The 19589-nt window shown below is 39.8% G+C and overlaps 2 protein-coding genes across 10 annotated transcripts in view; both read right to left on the reverse strand.

Annotated features, from left to right (window-relative positions):
* Nucleotides 1-16000, reverse strand: part of GABPB2 (GA binding protein transcription factor subunit beta 2) — a 31368-nt gene extending 15368 nt beyond the window's left edge. For 5 of the 9 annotated variants that reach the window (XR_007469930.1, XM_033415629.2, XM_033415628.2 and 2 more), the window contains exons 1-6: nucleotides 15406-16000; nucleotides 11264-11371; nucleotides 9151-9318; nucleotides 8401-8595; nucleotides 6143-6281; nucleotides 657-773 (exon numbers count right to left, since the gene is read on the reverse strand). Coding sequence is in view for 8 of the 9 variants with exons in the window: in XM_033415629.2 (XP_033271520.1) it covers nucleotides 657-773; nucleotides 6143-6281; nucleotides 8401-8595; nucleotides 9151-9318; nucleotides 11264-11371 (727 nt within the window). In the remaining variant the exon portion in view is untranslated. Of the gene's footprint in view, nucleotides 1-656; nucleotides 774-6142; nucleotides 6282-8400; nucleotides 8596-9150; nucleotides 9319-11263; nucleotides 11431-15405 lie in introns of all 9 variants that reach the window. The other 4 variants (XM_033415626.2, XM_033415625.2, XM_004285180.4 and 1 more) reach the window with 4 other exon arrangements.
* A 1200-nt stretch (nucleotides 16001-17200) lies between these two features.
* MLLT11 (MLLT11 transcription factor 7 cofactor) lies at nucleotides 17201-18483 on the reverse strand. Its single transcript, XM_033415634.2, has one exon. It carries the CDS (start codon nucleotides 18481-18483, stop codon nucleotides 18211-18213), a length of 273 nt encoding a protein of 90 aa, XP_033271525.1. The 3' UTR covers nucleotides 17201-18210.
* Nucleotides 18484-19589: the final 1106 nt, after the last annotated feature.

Genomic DNA, 19589 nt, shown 5'->3' on the forward strand with positions numbered 1-19589 from the left:
TGCCAGAGGTTTCCAGAAAGATTCCTAAATGACTATTTAGCCCTACCTATGACTATTTGTCCCCTACCTATATGAAGCCTTAAGCCTTTTCCCTGTGGGTCACTAGCTTGGGCTAAGTGACCTGAAACCTTTCTGTTTTAAAATAAGAAGGGCACTATACAGAATGTGTCTTCACAAATCCACTGGAAATGCCAAAATAACATCTCCAGTGAAAATAGAAGCAAGCCAACCTGAGGTACAAAGAATATAACAATGAGCCAGGTAGCAGTCCCATGTATTTTGATGCTTTAATACAAGACATTTAGGCTGCTATTTTGAATCATTCTATGATAGCATCAGACAAAGCATAACATAGAGTATTTCCAAAACTCTGCTAATATAAGACTAAACATTTCAATCTGATGCAACTGGAGTCAGGATAAACAAACTTGAAGCTGCAAAAGTACAAAGGAATAACTTAGTTATTCTCTGATATTATTCAGCTGACTGATTATATCGCTTAGCGATTTTTCTTTCTGATGCTCAATGACTCTACATCCCTTTATCCTAGCTGTCTCTAACCATAATTCTTTAACATTTCATGCAAATTAAATCTGCTGGAGATTCAAAAGCAAAAGAAGAAATGGTGATTCACCCAGCAGATATCCCTTACCTACCTGTGGCTCTGTGTGAGTTGCAGAGGGGGGCTGATGCCTCAGCAAGAGCTGCAAGGGTGGCCAGCACTGAGGTGGTAGAATTTGAGAAGTGTACTGTTGAGGAGGCATGGGGGTCACCTATTTCGGTAAAAAAGGCAAATGAGGTCCAGCGGAGAGAATGAATTGAGATGAACTAAAAATGGCTTATTAAATCAAAACCTCAGCTTTTCACTCTAATGTGCTTAATCTTGCTCTCTAATGCAAACTTACAAAAACCAATTATCATGGTGTTAAAACTCTTAAGGTTTAAAGTCTTCTCTTTAAAGTGGATTAAGGTAATATGCTTGGTATAGGGCCACACTACATTCCCTTCATTTGATCATTCTCTTGGCATTGCCAATGCTGAGCACCAGTAGCTAACAGACCAAGAGTGCCACCCACTCCCTAGGCTGGCTATGCAGAGCTCTCCTTGGCACCAGGCAGTAAGGGTACGAAGCATGCCTCACCCCAAACTAAGCAGTGTTGAGGGAATAGGCCCCTCCTGGGCTTTATTCAACCATGCTACTTCTATTCATCAGCTAGAGAGGTGAGAAGACTAGGACTGACCTCAAGTGCAAAGACATTAAAAACGTGAAGTTTCACATATTGAATGTCAAAGGCTAAACAATTACCTACTTTACCTACTTTAGTTAAGTCATGATGTGCTTTTCAAAAACAATTTGTTCATAATCTTTTTCTCTTGTATCTGTGTGATATCCTTACAGCTAAGTTCCAAGAGGGAAGTGTATTAGATCTGGCAATAGGCACTCCTAACTTTATGAACTGAAAGTATTACTCAACAGTTTTGCATAAATCAAACTTTTATAACATGAATTTCATTTCCCTCTTTCACTATAATTTCAGAGATACTTATTGTACCAGTTGTGAATTAATTGCTTCTTGGCTGCAAATCCACCCTTCTTTGCCGTATCTTGTGATACTGAAGCTGGACCCCATAAATATTTCTTGTCATCTGGCATGAGATTAAGTTTTGTCATACAGAAGTAGTGGCTGCTCCCCTTACTGGCTATTCCTGAGTTCTCCTCTCCTCATAGTAGTTACTCCATTGTTACTAAAAAGTGTTTATAAATTAAGTTTATAAGCTTATAAATTATATACTTATAATATATATATTATTATATATGTATAATAAAATATATTTATTTTATATGTACAATAAAATTACATATAGTAAAACTACACCATATGTAGCTTTGTCACCTGACTGAAATGTGACTGATACACTTCTTTTCTTTTCTTTTCTTTTTTTTTTTTGCGGTACGCAGGCCTCTCGCTGTTGTGGCCTCTCCTGTTGCGGAGCACAGGCTCCAGACGCGCAGGCTCCGTGGCCATGGCTCACGGGCCCAGCCGCTCTGCGGCATGTGGGATCTTCCCGGACCGGGACACGAACCCATGTCCCCTGCATCGGCAGGCGGACTCTCAACCACTGCGCCACCAGGGAAGCCCTATTTTCTTTTTAAATGCGCTCTTTTTTTTTCTTAATTTCATTTATTTTATTTTTGGCTGCATTGGGTCTTCACTGCTGCACGCAGGCTTTCTCTAGTTGTGGCAAATGGGGGTTACACTTTGTTGTGGTGCACAGGCTTCTCATTGTGGTGGCTTCTCTTGATGCGGAGCATGGGCTCTAGGTGTGCAGGCTTCAGTAGTTGTGACACGCGGGCTCAGCAGTTGTGGCTCGAGGCCTCTAGAGCGCAGGCTCAGTAGTTGTGGCTCATGGGCTTAGGTGTTCGGCAGCATGTGGGATCTTCCTGGATCAGGGCTTGAACCCATGTCCCCTGCATTGGCAGGCGGATACCTAACCACTGCGCCACCAGGGAAGCCCTAAAGTTCTCCCACTACTATGCTTAAAAAAAGTCAATTATCTATAAAGTACTTAAAAAAAACTTAAAGTCCTTTTCTGATATGATTAATCTAGTTAGTTTAACTGGTTTATAAATTTAAATTTCAGAAGATTTTTCCATAAAAAGGTGGATTACTTGTATAATACACATAGCTGCAAACTATCTTAATCAAAGCTTTTGGGTGATGACTATGGGAGTGAAGATAAGGGTAGAGATAGTAATAATATCCTTATTTTAATTTCTCATGAAATACTCAGGGAACCAAATGGTCTGAGTAGAACACAGTGCTTGACCTCTAGAAAGGAGCCTGTGTCTATCTAATGACTTCAGTAAGAGCAAGATTCAGCTATAGCCTATACCCTAATTTTCCTGCTTAGTTCATGTTTTTCTTATCACTCAGACTATCGTACCAAGTGCTGACATAAAACTCACAGATGAAACAAACAAGGAATAAGCAATTTTTAGATATATGCCTCATGGAGGTTGGAATATATGTGACAGTAAGTCACTAACAATAAAAAAAAGAGGCTGTTATTAGTTAAAACACACACATACACACACAGACACACACACAAGCAAGGCTGTTATAATTAAAGTTCTAGGACAAACATCAGGTAGGCCACCAAGCTAAAGGAGAATACCTGGGTAGAACTGCTTCATGAGAAAGGCATTATATACTTCTTAGCATAAAATGGTTCCAACCTAAGGGTGCTCTCCCTTCGATTCAAACATAATGACTCACCCAACTTCCCCTCAATAGCAAAATGAAGAACATATGTGACAAATTAGGTTTAGTATTCTGACATATACAGTTGAAACTGAAGAGATGATGCAAATTACCTCTTTAGACTTATCCCAGGTAGTTCTAGGAAAATAAAGTACTTTATTGTTAAATAATGTTAATTCCTTCATTCTCGTTAATATAAGACCCCACATCAAATAAAGTGAAATGTGCATGGTTGCTGTTGTTTTTGGAAGGGAAATGGCATTGTTAGTGACAACTTTTTACCTATTCAGAATGTGGCTTATATAAATAAATAAGCTCTTCAGACCAGGATTTAGGGTAGTGTGCTATGGTTGGCTAGGCAACCTCAGCAAACTAGATCCAGAAAAATTAAGTAACTTGCCCAGGGTCATGCAGCTAGTAAATGTCAGAGCCCAGATTAGAACCTAATTATTAGATTCCAAAGCCTGTACCCTTTATGAACCAATATAAGGCAATTTATATTTGACTTTGGAGTGCATCTTATGATTCTACAGAAACAGGAAATTCATCTTCATAACTTTGTTTTGCTCTGATTAATGTTTAAATTAGTCTGCCTTCCCAAATCACTGCAGTTTGATGGTGGCACTGATGACTGATATCTTTAAGTCACAAATGGAAAATTGAAAGCAAACTTTATAATCTGGATTTTGGTATCAAAAATATCCACCAAGGACTTTCCTGGCAGTCCAGTGGTTATGACTCCGGGCTTCCAATGCAGGAGGCATGGGTTCAATCCCTGGTCGGGGAACTAAGATCCCACATGATGTGGGGTGTAGCAAAAAAAAAAAAAAAAAAAAAAAAAAATCCACCAAAATGATAATCCTATGATACTTTCAGTTAATTGTTTTTTTTTTTTAAGGTCTTTCCAGTTAATTCTTAAAAATATTACTGGATGATGGGAAACAAGAGGCCTACCCCACCATTCAGGAAAAGAAAATCCTTTAATCCAGTTCAATAACACAATCTGAATTTGTCTTATAACTTTTCCCTTTCTTTTATCTGCACTGATTAAGCATCAGATAGGCCAATTCCCTAAAGGGGAATAGCTAGGTAGAACTGCTTCATGAGTAAGATGACACTGGAGAGATCAGCTCTAATTATGTGACGGTTTAGCAATTTCAATTTGCCGTTGTCAACATACAGAAGAGAGAAAGAAGAGTAGGTTTGCCAAAAGCAACACGACAAGCATGATATAGGTCCATGGGAATCAAGACTAAGAATCTCTATCCTGAATGTCTTCAACTTTGCTTATCATTCCAGATAAGAATCTGCAGAATTTCAGTAGTTAGACTAAAGACTTAACTCTAGCTCTTTTTATTCAATATGTGTCTGTGAACATATAACTTTATTGGCTTCTAAAAACTTTTGGATTAAAAAAGCACTTGTTCTAATCAGTGAGGCCTGAACCACAACAAATCCAAATGGCTGTGAATATTCTGATTAACAGTGATTTTAAACAACAGTTGATAGTTATAAAATGAAGGTCACTACTGCCCCCTTGTGGGCATGATGGACTCAACCTTCACTGAGAAGTTGTATTTCCACTTAACATTAGCTATTACTGAAGCCCTGCTATAAAGTGGGTACTGAAACACAAAATCTAAGTCTCACAACAACCTCATAAAGTAGATTATTATATCCCAATTTTATATATGAGTACAGAAGGCTTAGAGAAGTAATTTTTCCAAGGTCAAGCATCTTAGCCAAGTAATAAATCAGTATTTGAAAGCAGTTCTGAATGCAAAATTCTATGTATAGTGTGTTCTTTCTATTTTACAATGCCTCTTAATAATAATACCTCATTCAAGATCTTCCTTTGATATTTTACAAACTTAACTATGAATACAGTTGTGTATTTTTAAATGAAAGTCAGAAACAGAAAAAGAAACCAAGAGTCAGTAGGAAAATTTATTTAAATGAGGACACAAGTTCCTTCATTGTAAAACAAGTATTTGTAAGGAGATGTTGAAAATAAACTCAATTTGCTCCTTTTTATTTTTATTTTTAAAAAATTTTTATTAGAGTATAGTTGATTTATAATGTTGTTTTAGTTTCTGCTGTACAGCAAAGTGGATTTGCTCCTTTTTAGATAGATATTTTTGTTAAAAACATACAAGTCTCAAAAGATCAACACCAAGTGCTTTTCTTTGCTATTTTGTTGTTACATATGTTCTCAAGAACAAATCAAGACTCTTACACTTTAGTCAAATAATCACATGTACCTCTTATATATATCAGCATTCCAACAACCATTTATGTTTATTCTGCTTTGTTACTGCCTTAGACTATAAATATTTAACTATTTTTCTTAGCAGTACCATATTAAAGCACCCGTATATTTTCATTTAGGGGTCAGACATAACCCTTCAACAGATTAATCTGTAGAATATTTTACTTTTAACACAGTAAACACTTATGTACAATCCCAATGTATGATTTTCCCTTCCCTTAGAAAGAATAAGTGCATTAGCTTTTTTTTTTTTTTTTTTTTAGATGTACGTGGGCCTCTCACTGTTGTGGCCTCTCCCATTGCGGAGCACAGGCTCCGGACGCGCAGGCTCAGCGGCCACGGCTCATGGGCCCAGCCGCTCTGTGGCATGTGGGATCCTCCCGGACCGGGGCACGAACCCGCGTCCCCTGCATCGGCAGGCGGACTCTCAACCACCGTGCCACCAGGGAAGCCCAGTGCATTAGCTTTTAAATCTATTATAAATCTTCCATTTGAGGAATGTTTTAATAAAGGAGTGGGTATCAGACAGGGTACCTATTCATCTCATAAGAAAACCTGTAATTCTGTTCATTTTAAGTCTAAGATAAATGTCACATTATCAGAACATTACCTGAGGTTGTTTTGGTGCTGGCTGAAGAAACAAGGCTTGCGAGGTTGACAACTTCTCCTGACGTGAAGATGAATGGGGTACCCATAGTCACAGGGTTGGCTCTCTCAGGATTAGCATTCACCTGATTCTGCATTGCTTCCTATAAAACAATGCAAGATATTTCAAAGTCAGAACACTTACTAACCAGCCTTAGTTATACAGTTACTGAACAGCCCCCCTACAATGCTCTGTCAAGCAGAACTAGTTCCGGTGCACAATGTCCCAGGGACCTCACAGTTCTCATTAAGACGACTGTTTTTTCTCAAACCAGGGCAACAGAGACATTAGATTGCTTTCCCAAGCTTATCTCTACTTTAGAAAAAAAAAAAGGCGTTATTATTTGCAAAAACTTCTAGACAATTCACTTAACCTCTCTGGATATTGGTTTTTAATTTGAAAAATAAAGGGGGTGGCCTAAAAAGTAATTTCCAGCACTAATATTCTATGATCAATTATGTACAAGACAATGTGCTAGCTGGAGATCCCTGCAGAGAATCTACACAGAACAATATTCTCCAGAGTTTTGTCCAACTACTTATTCCATTCTGCCATTGAAGAAATCCCTAAGAGAATATATAACAAGCAAATAAATGAGTGCCGGATTTTAAAGTCTAGTTCCATATGCTGCACTTCTGCTTCTAGAGATATCTGCACAATTTCGGTATAAAGATGCTTATCTTTATTTTATTTTTTTACTTTCATAAGCAGTTTTCTACAAACATGATCACTACTAAAAAAAAGTCAAATTATAAAAGGGCTCTAAACAAGGAATTGAAAGTTGAAGAGAATAACCAGTCTATAGGGAACCATATGTCAGAAAAAACCAACCAACCTCTGATAATACAGTAGAAATGGTTATTTTTTTACATATAATTATCCCCTTGCTAAGAGCTTCAATTGAAACAGATTATCCATTCTCTGATTACTGTAAAATTCCTTCTTTACCCTCCATTATCACTTCCTTAATTCAAGCCTTCATTGGCTCTTGCCTGGCCTAATGAAGGTCTTCAGCATTAAGTGTCTTCTCTCTCAAGTCTGTACCATACTCCAAACAATCATCGTTTTAAAAAATCTTATCATATCAATTCTCTACTTAAAAGCTTCTATTGGATCCCCCTTGCCCACAAAATAGTCCATACTTTTTTTTTTTTTTTTTTTTTTTTGCGGTATGCAGGCCTCTCACTGTTGTGGCCTCTCCTGTTGAGGTCCAGACATGGAGGCTCAGCGGCCATGGTTCACGGGCCCAGCTGCTCCGCGGCACGTGGGATCTTCCCGGACCTGGGCACGAACCTGCGTCCCCTACATCGGCAGGCAGACTCTCAACCACTGCACCACCAGGGAAGCCCAATAGTCCATACTCTTTTGCATGCCATCTAACAACCCTATGTTCAGAACTCAGCCTCTCAAGCCTTAGCTCCTGCCACTCCCAAACTCTGCTTCTCTTGCCCAATCTCTGGTCACAGAACTACTTACTCTTTCCTGAATATTCCATGTCCTTTCCCACCTCTGTCTTTGATTTGCTTTTTCTAGCCTAGAATATCATCTTCTCACACCTCTGCCTACTACTCCTTCAAAACTCAGTTCAGAGCCTACATATACTTTAATCCTTGCCTTAAGCATTATCAATACTCCCTCCTGTAATACTTACTAGGTATCTGTTTACCACCATAGTACTGTAATGCTTTATATCTTGTCTTTACCTTCATCATACTGTAAACACTCCAAGGACAGGGCTATGTCCTACTAATCTTTGTATCTCTCATCCTGTTATTTCCTGATATACCAGTGCTGGCTTAGGAAATCAATGGATGATATCATCACAGCTGAGTTTTAATTTTGAGATGGCTTCCTTATGACTCAATATGCTTTAGAGCTATGTACTATGATGTATATTCATAAAACATAAAGAGGTTTTTAATATTATCCCAAGTCAAGTTTAATTAGAAAGGGAAATTTTCATGGAGAAAAAACATTCTAAAGCCAAATAAAAACTTATTTTTGTACTGGCCACAACATTGTTCTTCAATCACCATGAATAATTCAGGGCTTTATAGAATATTATTATTTTTTTAAAGATACTAATGACACTGAGTCACAAGATTGAGACATAATGGAAGTATTACTTTGATAAGATAGAGAAAATTCAGTTTTGATTCAGCTCCTACAAAAAATCCTTAACTTCAACTGAAGTATACTGTGGTGTATAAAAAGAACAGGACCTGAAGGATGACCAGAATCTCAGCATTGTTTTTCTCCAGGGCTATGTCAAAGGCAGATTTATCAAACTTGCTGAAAGCATGGACATCAGCTCCATATTTGATAAGTAGCTCTACAACATCTCGATGGTGGTGCTCTGTGGCCCAGTGCAAAGCTGTCATCTTCAGCATGTCCTTGGCATTCACATCTGCACCATTCTGTCATAGAAAAGTAATTTTTTTCAAAGAGACACTGGTTACAGTAGCACAGGTACAATATCCCATCACCATATACAGAGGATTTCCATAGAGATTACACATATTCAAATTTAGAAATGTTTAAGAAATATCAAAGGGAAAAACATGTCTCCTGAATTCAAATTCTCCTGAATGCTCATAGACACAATGCCTTAAATGAGAGGACCTTTTAAGGACATAGTTGGAAATTATAACAGATGGGAGAGGAAGAGGAAAAGAACAGATTTTTGTTGCATTTATTAAGAGAGCTGAGTGCCTGAAAAAATAGGCATAAGATCAGAGAACACCTGCAGAAGAAAAATGAAGAAAGTTCAATAAAGTTTGTTTAGCCTTTAAAAACTTAGAAAATAAAATCCTCATAGCCATGATGACTCTTGAAAGAGATGCAATTCAATACTATAAACTGTCCTAAACTTAATCTTTCCCAACCTAGTTTCCTACCACCTGTTGAAGTAAAAAAACAGGGAGGTATTTGTCTTTTTTACAATATAGACCCCCTCACTCTTCTTGCTTTACCCTAACAAGTAGTTCCACGATGTGTGCATGTCCATCAGCTGCAGCCATGTGCAAGGGGGTCCTGTCCACTTTGGTCCGGGCATCCCTGCTAACGCCTGCTCGAAGGAGCACTTCTGCTGTGGAATAATGACCATACTGGGCTGCAAGGTGGAGGGGTGATGTTCCAAGCTGTGGGAAAATAATACTCATTTAATATCAACTGTGTGCAGAGTCCTAAATCATTACTGGAGGGATACAAATGAACAACAGGTGACGCCTAGGTTCCTGTCCTTGGAGAGAGAAACTGGCTGGACAGATAAGCTGAAAAAATTATTTCATTAAAATTAATACACTAATGGACAAATAAATATACAACCAATTAAAGAAGCGCTAAGTATAATGGATTTAAGTCAGGTAGACTTACCAGGTAAAATTCCATAAAGGGTATGATTTTAAATAGGGCTTAGAAGAAGGTTAAAAAAAATGGATAGAAAAGAGCATTCTGAGTCAGGGATAAAGGGAAGGGATAGGCAAGTTCAAAACAATTCTAGGAAAAGGGCAGAGACTAGAAAGTTACATGTGAAATTTAGGGTACAAATTTAATTGGTTGAAAGAGAAGTTTGTTACCACAGTAAAGCTAAGCAAAAATACTGATGAGATGAAGTGCCCCCCCGCACCCCGCAGAAAAAAATAGCAATGGTGTGTCAATAGCAATAAGCACGTCTGTATCATCTCAAAGTAAGTCTTGTTACTAATCACAGTTATCTATCAGCATCCATTTTGGCTAGAGATCTATTCCTTTTTCGTGTTATGCTCTCTATTTTAAAACCTATTTTGTTATTCTTTGCTTTTCATATATTCACTCTCTTTACCTGATTGGATTTAATTCACATTGCTCTTTTCAGGCCTATTTATAGAAATGCTAATCTCATGGGTTTCCTTTCTTCCTTTTTGTGAAGTGCTAAGAAACTGCTGGCCTCTAAATTTATGAATTAATCACCCCAGAACAGAGGACAGTGCTTATCGAATTGTTAAAATTAGGCAATGCTTACAAAATCTATGAATACTAAGCAAACCCATGTTATAACCGGGACCTGGATCTTCTGACACTCTGCTCTCCAAGTTGACTGTCTGAACTCATGAAATTACACCTTTCTCTTTAATGTTTTTTAACAGTGGTAAAGGAAATAAAATGGCTAGGCTATTCCTTATTAATGAGGACATTTTAGAGAAAAGGAAACAAGGAGTTTCATTAGTTTAGAAATGCACTCAGTACACTGATTTTGTTTAATTTCTAGCTAATTACAGCCTATAACCCAAGTACACTCCAGGGAGAAGTAAACCTTTAGAAAATACTCTAAAAATTAAAACATTATAGGGCTTCCCTGGTGGTGCAGTGGTTAAGAATCCGCCTGCCAATGCAGGGGAAACAGGTTCAATCCCTGGTCCGGGAAGATCCCACATGCCGCGGAGCAACTAAGCCCATGGGCCATAACTACTAGAGCCCACGCAACTAGAGCCCATGCTCTGCAACAAGAGAAGCCACTGCAATGAGAAGCCTGCGTACCACAACAAAGAGTAGCCCCCACTCTCTGCAACTAGAGAAAGACCGCAAGCAGCAACGAAGACCCAATGCAGCCAAAAATAAATAAATTTTTTTTTTTTTTTTTTTTTTGTGGTACGCGGGCCTCTCACTGTTGTGGCCTCTCCCGTTGCGGAGCACAGGCTCCGGACGCGCAGGCTCAGCGGCCATGGCTCACGGGCCCAGCCATTCCGCGGCATGTGGGATCCTCCCGGACCAGGTCACGAACCCGTGTCCCCTGCATCGGCAGGCGGCCTCCCAACCATTGCGCCACCAAGGAAGCCCCAAAAATAAATAAATAATTTTTAAAAAATTATAGAAAATCACAAGTATATAGTATCTTACAATTACCACCCATATATCCACAGGAGATTCTTTCAATTTGGAAACTAAAAGAAAAGGAAAACCACATATTCAGATGAGGCAAAGAAAATGAAATGCTTGTAAGGAGACTGAGGCAGAAAGAGAATGAAGAAAAATCAGTACAGACTGTTTAGCCTTTATGAAAAAGGTTGGTAACAGTGCACGCTGGGAATAATTAAGAGAGCTTACCCAGTCTGTGGTGAATGGGGCACCATTTGCCATCAATGTTCTCACTTCATCATCTTGGCCTTTTCTTGCTGCTTCTAGCAACCTCTTCCCCAAGTCCACCAAAGACATCTTTATGCATAGGAACACAAATTTTTGGGAAGCTGTCACTCAAACACAAGGAAAGCTGCCTGTAAAATGTTTTTAGAAGACCTCTTGTATGTATGTTTTTAGCAGACCTCTTGTATATATGTAAGATACTTCTAAAGCAGACTATCTGATAAGGCACTTCTTTTCTACTTCATCTAACACAAACAGTCAGATATTTGGGAAGTTTCTGGCCCTAAACCATAGTTCCCTCACCTTCAATCTCCAGAAAAATACTTTGGAAATATGTGAAACACATTACTGCCTTTCTAGCTTAAGGAATCAATAAAACAGCATTTCACCCCTTTGAAACAACCATGGGTAGAAATAGTACATTACAACAAAAAATGAATAGATAAACCAAGGATACTGAGACTCAGGTACATGGCAGACACTTTTTCAAAAATGAACAGAGACGTCACTGCACCTGTTGAAGGTGTCTCAGCAACACCTAGAGTTTTTTTTTAAACAAAGTCATCAGCTTGGCCAGATTACATACTTTGTTTAAAAGTATAGTTATGTCTAAAATCATTACAGTTTTTCACTTAATAATTTGGGCATTATTAAATCTTTGTGAAAGCTCATAGTAAAAAAAGCATCTGAGTAGGAGAGATTTTTTATTCCCTGTAAAAGGCATATAGCCAACTCTCAGTTATTTAGGGTAAAAGAAAAAACAAAACTGTTGCTAAACACATGAAATCAAAGGTAATAAATGGTGGAGATTAAGTCTGAAGAGCATGCAAAATGGTCATTTAAATGGGTGGTTACTGGGACTTCCCTGGTGGCACAATGGTTAAGAATCTGCCTGCCAATGCAGGGGACACGGGTTTGATCCCTGGTCCAGGAAGGTCCCACATGCCGCGGAGCAACTAAGCCCGTGTGCCACAACTACTGAGCCTGCGCTCTAGAGCCCATGAGCCACAACTACCGAAGCCCGTGCGCCTAGAGCTCGTGCTCCGCAACAAGAGAAGCCACGGCAATGAGAAGCCCACCCACTGCAACAAAGAGTAGCCCCTGCTCGCCGCAAATAGAGAAAGCCCGTGGGCAGCAATGAAGACCCACTGCAGCGCCCCCCCACCCCAAATGATGGTTACTGTAAATCAGAAACTGGCCTGGGTATAAAGGATACCCAGGATAGTGAGAAGTTTCTATATTCAATGCAGAATTGTCTGAATGGTATATAATCACCACTCACTACAAATCTTCCAACCAACGAGGAAACGGCTATTCTTGATAAATTTAATTTTTATTATGTTTCCTTTCAACTTGTACTGCTTTGTCCATATTGTAAAAAGTAATTTCTCATTTTAAAAAATGAACAAAGAGAGTCTGCCATTTCAAGGAAGACAATTGGCAGTATTTACTGCCAATTATCAATTATAATTTCAGCTTCCATGCAAAAAACAGAATTTTGGGAATATCCACCTCCATGAGCTGATAGCTCACTATAAACTTTTCTCATAAAAGTAGTGGTGATACTAATGAATGTGATTTTTTAATACTGTATAAAATGCATCAACATTTGGAGGATGGGAATTATTTGGTGAACCAGTATTTTTCAAATGACCAATGCATGTTACAAAATCGGTAAAAAGATTCATTCAAAGTGAAAGCAGATCAATGGGTTTTAAGGTAATCAAGTATAAAACATTCATTGACATGGTTTCAGATTCCTCATTGCAACTAACTTTTAAGAAATTGCCACTTGTTGTAACATCAAAGAAGAATATCCACAATTACCTGAACAAGCTATTAAAATACTCCTCCTTTCTCCAAGTACATATTGCAAAAGATTGAATGTAGAATAGATATGAAAATAAGAAATACATATGAAAATTATTAAGCCAGAAGTTAAAGAGATTTGCAAAAATATAAAACAATGCCATTTTTTTTTGTTTTTGGCCGTGCTTGTGGGATCTTAGTTCCCCCCCGGCCAGGGATTGAACCCAGTCAGTGAAAGCACCAAGTCCTAACCACTGGACTGCCAGGTAATTCCCAAACAATGTCATTCTTCTCACGATTTCTTTAACTTGGAAGTTATTTACTTTCATAAAATTTTGTTATTTATGTTAACATGTAATGGATTTATTATTGTATTTTAATTAACATTTAACAATTAATTTCAAAACAGTAAATAGCAATAGATACAGCAGATTGGAGTCCTTAATAATTTTTAAGAATATTAAAACCTGAAAACCAAAACTTTTGAGAATCATCTAGCCACTATGTGATTTAGATTTATTTTATTTAACATTCCAATCTATATCATAGAATATTGTGCTCAAACATGGGTATCCAGGAGACCACTAGGGGAGATTGTTCAACATGAATATATAGCCTAGGCCCTGTGACTGGACTGGAGCAGAGGATGAATTTTAATAGTGTGAAAGTCTATAATCTGATCTAAGTTTTTATGACTTAAGAAAATGTTACAGAAAAAATGATAGCATACCCTTCTTACAGAAAATTTATATTTGCATTCCTCCATGGTTATCTTTCTTTTAAAATATCAAACCTGCCTTTCAATTTAGTTATTACTATTTATTTATTTATTTATGGCTGTGTTGGGTCTTCATTGCTGTACGCGGGCTTTCTCTAGTCGCGGCGAGCGGGGGCTACTCTTCCTTGCGGTGCTCGGGTTTCTCACTGCAGCGGCTTCTCTTGCTGTGGAGCACGGGCTCTAGGCACGCGGGCTCAGTAGTTGCGGCTTGCAGGCTCTAGAGTGCAGGCTCAGTAGTTGTGGCGCACCGGCTTAGTTGCTCCACGGCATGTGGGATCTTCCCGGGCCAGGGTTCGAAACCCGTGTCCCGTGCACTGGCAGGTGGATTCTTAACCACTGCTCCACCAGGGAAGTCCCTACTAATAGTTTTTGGTTTTGGCTGCACCCATGCCCGCCGTTGTGGAAGCGCAGTCTTAACCACTGGACTGCCAGGAAGTCCCAACTAATAGTTTAAAACAAGAACAAACATTGTTAATCAACTATACTCCAATATAAAATAAAAAGTTAAAAAAAAAAGAAAAAACCAAACTGATAGAAACAGTGAAAAAAAAGAACAAAATTTTAGGTGGTTCATTAGCAGAAATGACTCACATTTTCTCAAATTATACTATATATAAAAAGTGTATCACCAAGACGCAAACACCTCTACTGGGAATTCCCTGGAGGTCCAGTGGTTAGGACTTGGTGCTTTCACTGCCGGGGCCAGGGTTCAATCCCTGGCTGGGGAACTAAGATCCCACCAGCGCACAAAGCGTGGCCAAAAAAAAAAAAAAAAAAAGTAAAGTCATAGAATGTCCTTTTCCCGAGATGTTTTAAAAAGAGAGATGAGAGAGGAAAGTCCTCCTAGGAAGAGGGAGTAGAATAAGATGATGTCAAGTGGCTCAAGGAATTCTGTGAGAATAGGAGAAAGCTAACGGGAAGGAGAAATGGAAGCGAAGAATCCATGATCTGACGACATTTTTTTCTTTTTCTATTGCACACGTCCCCACTGGGCCGCCAGCTGTACAAACAACTGTGCAAGAACTGGAGGCGGGGCCCTTACTGCTCTTGCTCAGAGTACTGAGCTCACTAATAATCTTTAGGCTATTACTGGGGTCAGAGAATTAGGGTCTCCGTTTTCTCCTGTATCACAACTCCTCCCGTGCCTCACAGCGACGTTCTGTCTTTTTGGAAGAAGGAGCAGGGAGCCACGGTCTCAGCCTAGGGGGCAGCCCCCGGTCCGGGCTCCGCGCTGCCTCCTAGTGGTCACCTCTGTGGCCTTGGCTTCCCTCGGTCCAGCTCCCCAGCCCCAGATCTTACACCCACCCCATTCTTCACCTCCTCCCAGTCCCCTCCCCTTCCTCCCGGCAGCATCCCCTTCCTCTCCTTCCCCCAGCCGCCCCGGCTCTGGTGAAGGGGCACCGCTCCGTCTGCATCCAGAACTCCGGGGCTGGGCTGAGAAGCGGTGCAACTTTTACAAGGCAGCCTCCCTCCCAGCCGTGACACCCCCCGATTCCACGCATCTCTTCTTCCCCCTCACCTCCTCGTCCGGGACGTTGCCGGCTGTGTTTTCACCGAGCCCGCCAGTTTGGTCCTGTTTCCTTCTCTAGTTAAGACTCCCTGTCACTGACGGTTACTTTTTGACCTTTTCACATATGCATATTTTGGGGGCCTTTAACCCCCCCTCGCGGAGAAATGGAGGCAGCAAAATGGCGGACCCGGAAGTGAATACGGCGAATATAATTTCTGGCGGAGGAATCTATGAAGAAAAAATGATTAGAAAAGCCACATTTGCATTCAAACAGAAGGGTGATGTACCCCAGAGCCTCATTTTCTATTCCCGGAAGCGCTTTGAGGTAAAATAGTGTGTATCCGAGACATTTTAGACAGGACTATTTAGCGAGGCGGAGTATTATCGATTACGTGTCTTATAGTTCCGGCAGGGGACGGACCCGATGGTTTGTTTTGGCGCCAAGAGCCCCGCAAACCGCTGAGAAATCGGATTTTGCATCGGGCCTGCTCTCTCTTGCTTGTTTTTAGGGGGCTACCCTTAGGGTTGATGAGAAAACCCTATTTCTCTGTCTCAACCTCGGGTGAAGATGTTTGGGACATTGCTGGCTTTGCGGATGAATTGAGCTGTGGTGCCGGACGGCCACATTTCCAGATACAGCCTTAATGTAAGGAGCCCAGAGCCAAGCTGTCAGCGCGAATATTGAAACAACGGAGTCATTTCTTTGTGGGGGGCCTGGAAGAGGATGGAGCATGAGTTTGCAAATCCATTTAAGTACTTTATTTACCAGTTGATTCCCATCTCCACCCACCGTTCTCCTTGAACTAAAGGACAGCGAGAAGTCGGGAAGGAAGACCTTCAAAAATAAGTAAAAATAGAGGACGTATCACTGCTCTACTCTTTATTCGATTTTGGCTTTTGTCGTTGATGGTGGGCCTTTCAAAGTCTACGGGGAAGATTTACACGATACCTCCTTCTCTGGATTTCTTTCTTTTTTTGTAATTTATTTTATTGAAGTATATAGTTGATTTACAATGTTGTGTTAATTTCTGCTGTACAGCAAAGTGATTCAATTGTACATATATTCTTTTTTATATTCTTTTCTATTCTGGTTTATCACAGGATATTGAATATAGTTTCCTGTGCTATACAGTAGGACCTTGTTGTTTATCCATTCTATATATAATAGCTTACATCTGCTAATCCCAAACTACTATTCCACCCCTTTTCTGAATTTCTCTAGATACTGTTCATGTACTTTAAAGGATTTACGGCATACTGCCCAAATTTGTATTTGCAGCTTCCCTTTTTGAAGGTCAAAATCATTGTCTCATTCTTGTTTACAACCTCTCTGTTGTCCGACTCTGTCTCATATAGTAGGCACCCATAAACTACTTGTAAATTAGTCCAAATAGTTTTTTTTTTTTTTTTAATGAGGTGAGTTATAAGTAAGCAGATAATGTATTTAGGTTAATTCGTTTATTTTGTTAGGCACCCAGGCTGAGATAATGCAGTGCAGATTTAATGCCATAGGTGCCTTCTGAGGCATCTGGAATTGTTACCTCAGATACTGGTAGTCAGTGGGCAAGCACAAGAGTGGTTGGTTACAGCTTTCTCCCAAAATGCTTTAAATAATTTCAAGCTGATTTCACCCTTGTTATCTATCTGTTCAACCTGAAATTCATCATTTTAATGTATAAAGGCTACTCAAACCCTTCCTCAAAGTTGAATATTAGATAAAATATATAAGCTGAACTTGGAAGCAAGGCTAATTTTTGAGATCTATACTGCTTCCTTGTGAAGAGAGAAAACTAGAATCCAGTCCTGGGATTGAATGTCTTTATTAAAGAAGTGATTAAATGGCAGCACAAATCAGCAGCAATAATTTCAGAAGGAGTGGAGACAAGGTGTAGGGTCAGAGTTGATTGTTCATTTCATGGTATCAAGGTAGCTGAAGAACTGTGCCTGAGGCCCATTTGATCGTTATTCTACATTGCAAATGCAGGAGGGCAAAACTAAAATACTAAGGACCAAACCCCAGGCCTTTTAGAAACTGAATAATACCCTACAAATTATCATAATAGTCAGCAGGATTGCATCTTAAGATTTGAAATCCCAGTGGTTTTCCTCAGCTAGAGTTTTCAGCTGACAGGAGCAAAACTGTAAAGTAAGCTTGAAGAAGGAAAACCCTTTTGAGAGAGCATATCTATTTCTGAAATGATTCAGTGCTTTCCCCTATTGTCATTTCCCATGATGTATTATTTCCTCTTGTTTTAAACCTTTATCCCCAATTTCTCTGAGAAAAAGTGTATTACAGGAAGGAGCAGGACCACCTTAGCCTTTTAGAAATCCTACGGTCGTAGAGCAGATAATCTCAAACTGAAACTTACAGGGTTTTCATCAACACTTGAAGAAATATTTGTGTTTACTGGCCTGGAGCAAGAAATTAGGAAGGATTGAGCAATCTCTGAAGCTGATTAAAATGAAGTAAAAAAGTCAGTCCTCCATTTTGCACGCCATACTACTCTCTGGTGCCCTCATCAGGCCTGTTTTCTGGAATTAATATGGGGGGGGAGGAAAGGAATCCCTGTGACCCAATACTCCATTGCTTGAACCCTTTACTTTGTGGCTTGAGGGTTTTTGAGAGAAACTGATAAGAAAGAAAGATAGATAAATTAAATAAATAAATAAATAAATCACAACTCTGGCAGATTCATCAGCACCACCTCAACACAATAGAGGGGAGACAGCAAGACTGATAGGGTAAAAGGGTGGAAAGGAGGGGCTTGAAAGGGCAGGAAAGGAGGGCAAGGTGGTGGGAGAGAGGTCTTGGGCTTAGAGCAAGTCCAATTCGAAGGAGTGGATGCTGGCAATGGGAGCTCTCCAAAAGTTGAAGGTGCTGTACTCAAGGAGGGCATCGCCTTCAGGGTTTTTCTCCTGCTCTGCTCCGGTTGCTTGCCCCGTTGTTTTGCCAACGCTGCTGTCCTTGATCTTGTAGGTGGATGTATCTGACAGACCCAGGCCTTCCAGCTCCGACAGATCCAGTTCTGGAATGGGCATCCTCCAGAAAAGAAAGGAGCTGTACTGGCTACTCACAGGGTCCCTCATAACTTCCTAGAAAGAAACCACTTATCAGTCTTCATGGTATTGCCACCTCTTTGCGGCCCATGGCCTTTCCTTACTGAGAAACTTTACATCCCCATTTGCCTCTGTACATAATCCAGGTTCCCTAGGACAAGCTTCAGGAATCTTCCTCTATTACCATTTTCTACCATTTCCTAACTCCTCCCCATCTTGGAATGACTTATTTACTGCCTACTGCTTGGGTCTGGTTTTCAAGGCCTTCCAGAATCTGGCCCCATTCTTCCTAGCAGTAGTACGTTCTCTGCTACAGCTATGCTTATTCCTGTCTTAACTCTCTCCACTCTCCACCTTAAAATACTATCCAAGTTTCAAGACTCCATTCAAGTCCCTAGAGGAATCTTTCCCCTGAACTCTTATTATATTTCATATTCTTGATTTCTTCCTGCCTTTCGTTTAATAGGTCATGGTACCTCTGAAAAGGGTTTCCATGATTTTTCTACTTTCTATTTTCCTCCCTGCTTTCTAAACCCTACTGTAAACACACCTCTTCCTGGAGGACATCCTTAAACTTAACTCAGCTCCATCTACCCTATTTCTTCCAGTATCTCCCACAATGCCTGTAGAGTTTTACCTGACTATATCAGTTTGGGGTTACAGATCACTGTTATATGTCTTGTATAGGGATAATCTTATCTCCTTCAAGGAACTGAGAGTTTCCCCAAGGGTAAAAACCAGTCTACTTTGTACCTTCTTCACAAGTGCTGGGCTTTAAACACAAAAGACACTCAAGGCTGCTGACTAAATTTCCCTTAGTATATGAATACCTTGCCACTCCCATTTAAAACCTCACAGATAAACCTTAACAGCCTATTTCTCTCTAGCCTACCTCCCCTTCAGAACAAAATGCAGGTGCTAAAAGAATTTTTCTATGCCATAACAGGATTGCTTCTCTGACCCAGTGCTAGAATACACCTGATGATAGAGCAAATGGATTAGAAATTTCAGGTAAGGAAAGTAAAGTTTAGATTGGAAGGAGAAAGTCTTTTAACAGAATTAGATACTTTTCCATGTTTTAATGAGTACTTCTCTCACCTTTCCTGCCCGTTCCACCCACACCCTGAACTGAGACT

This window comes from Orcinus orca, chromosome 1, assembly GCF_937001465.1.
Source record: "Orcinus orca chromosome 1, mOrcOrc1.1, whole genome shotgun sequence".
In the NCBI taxonomy this organism is placed as follows: Eukaryota; Metazoa; Chordata; class Mammalia; order Artiodactyla; family Delphinidae; genus Orcinus; species Orcinus orca.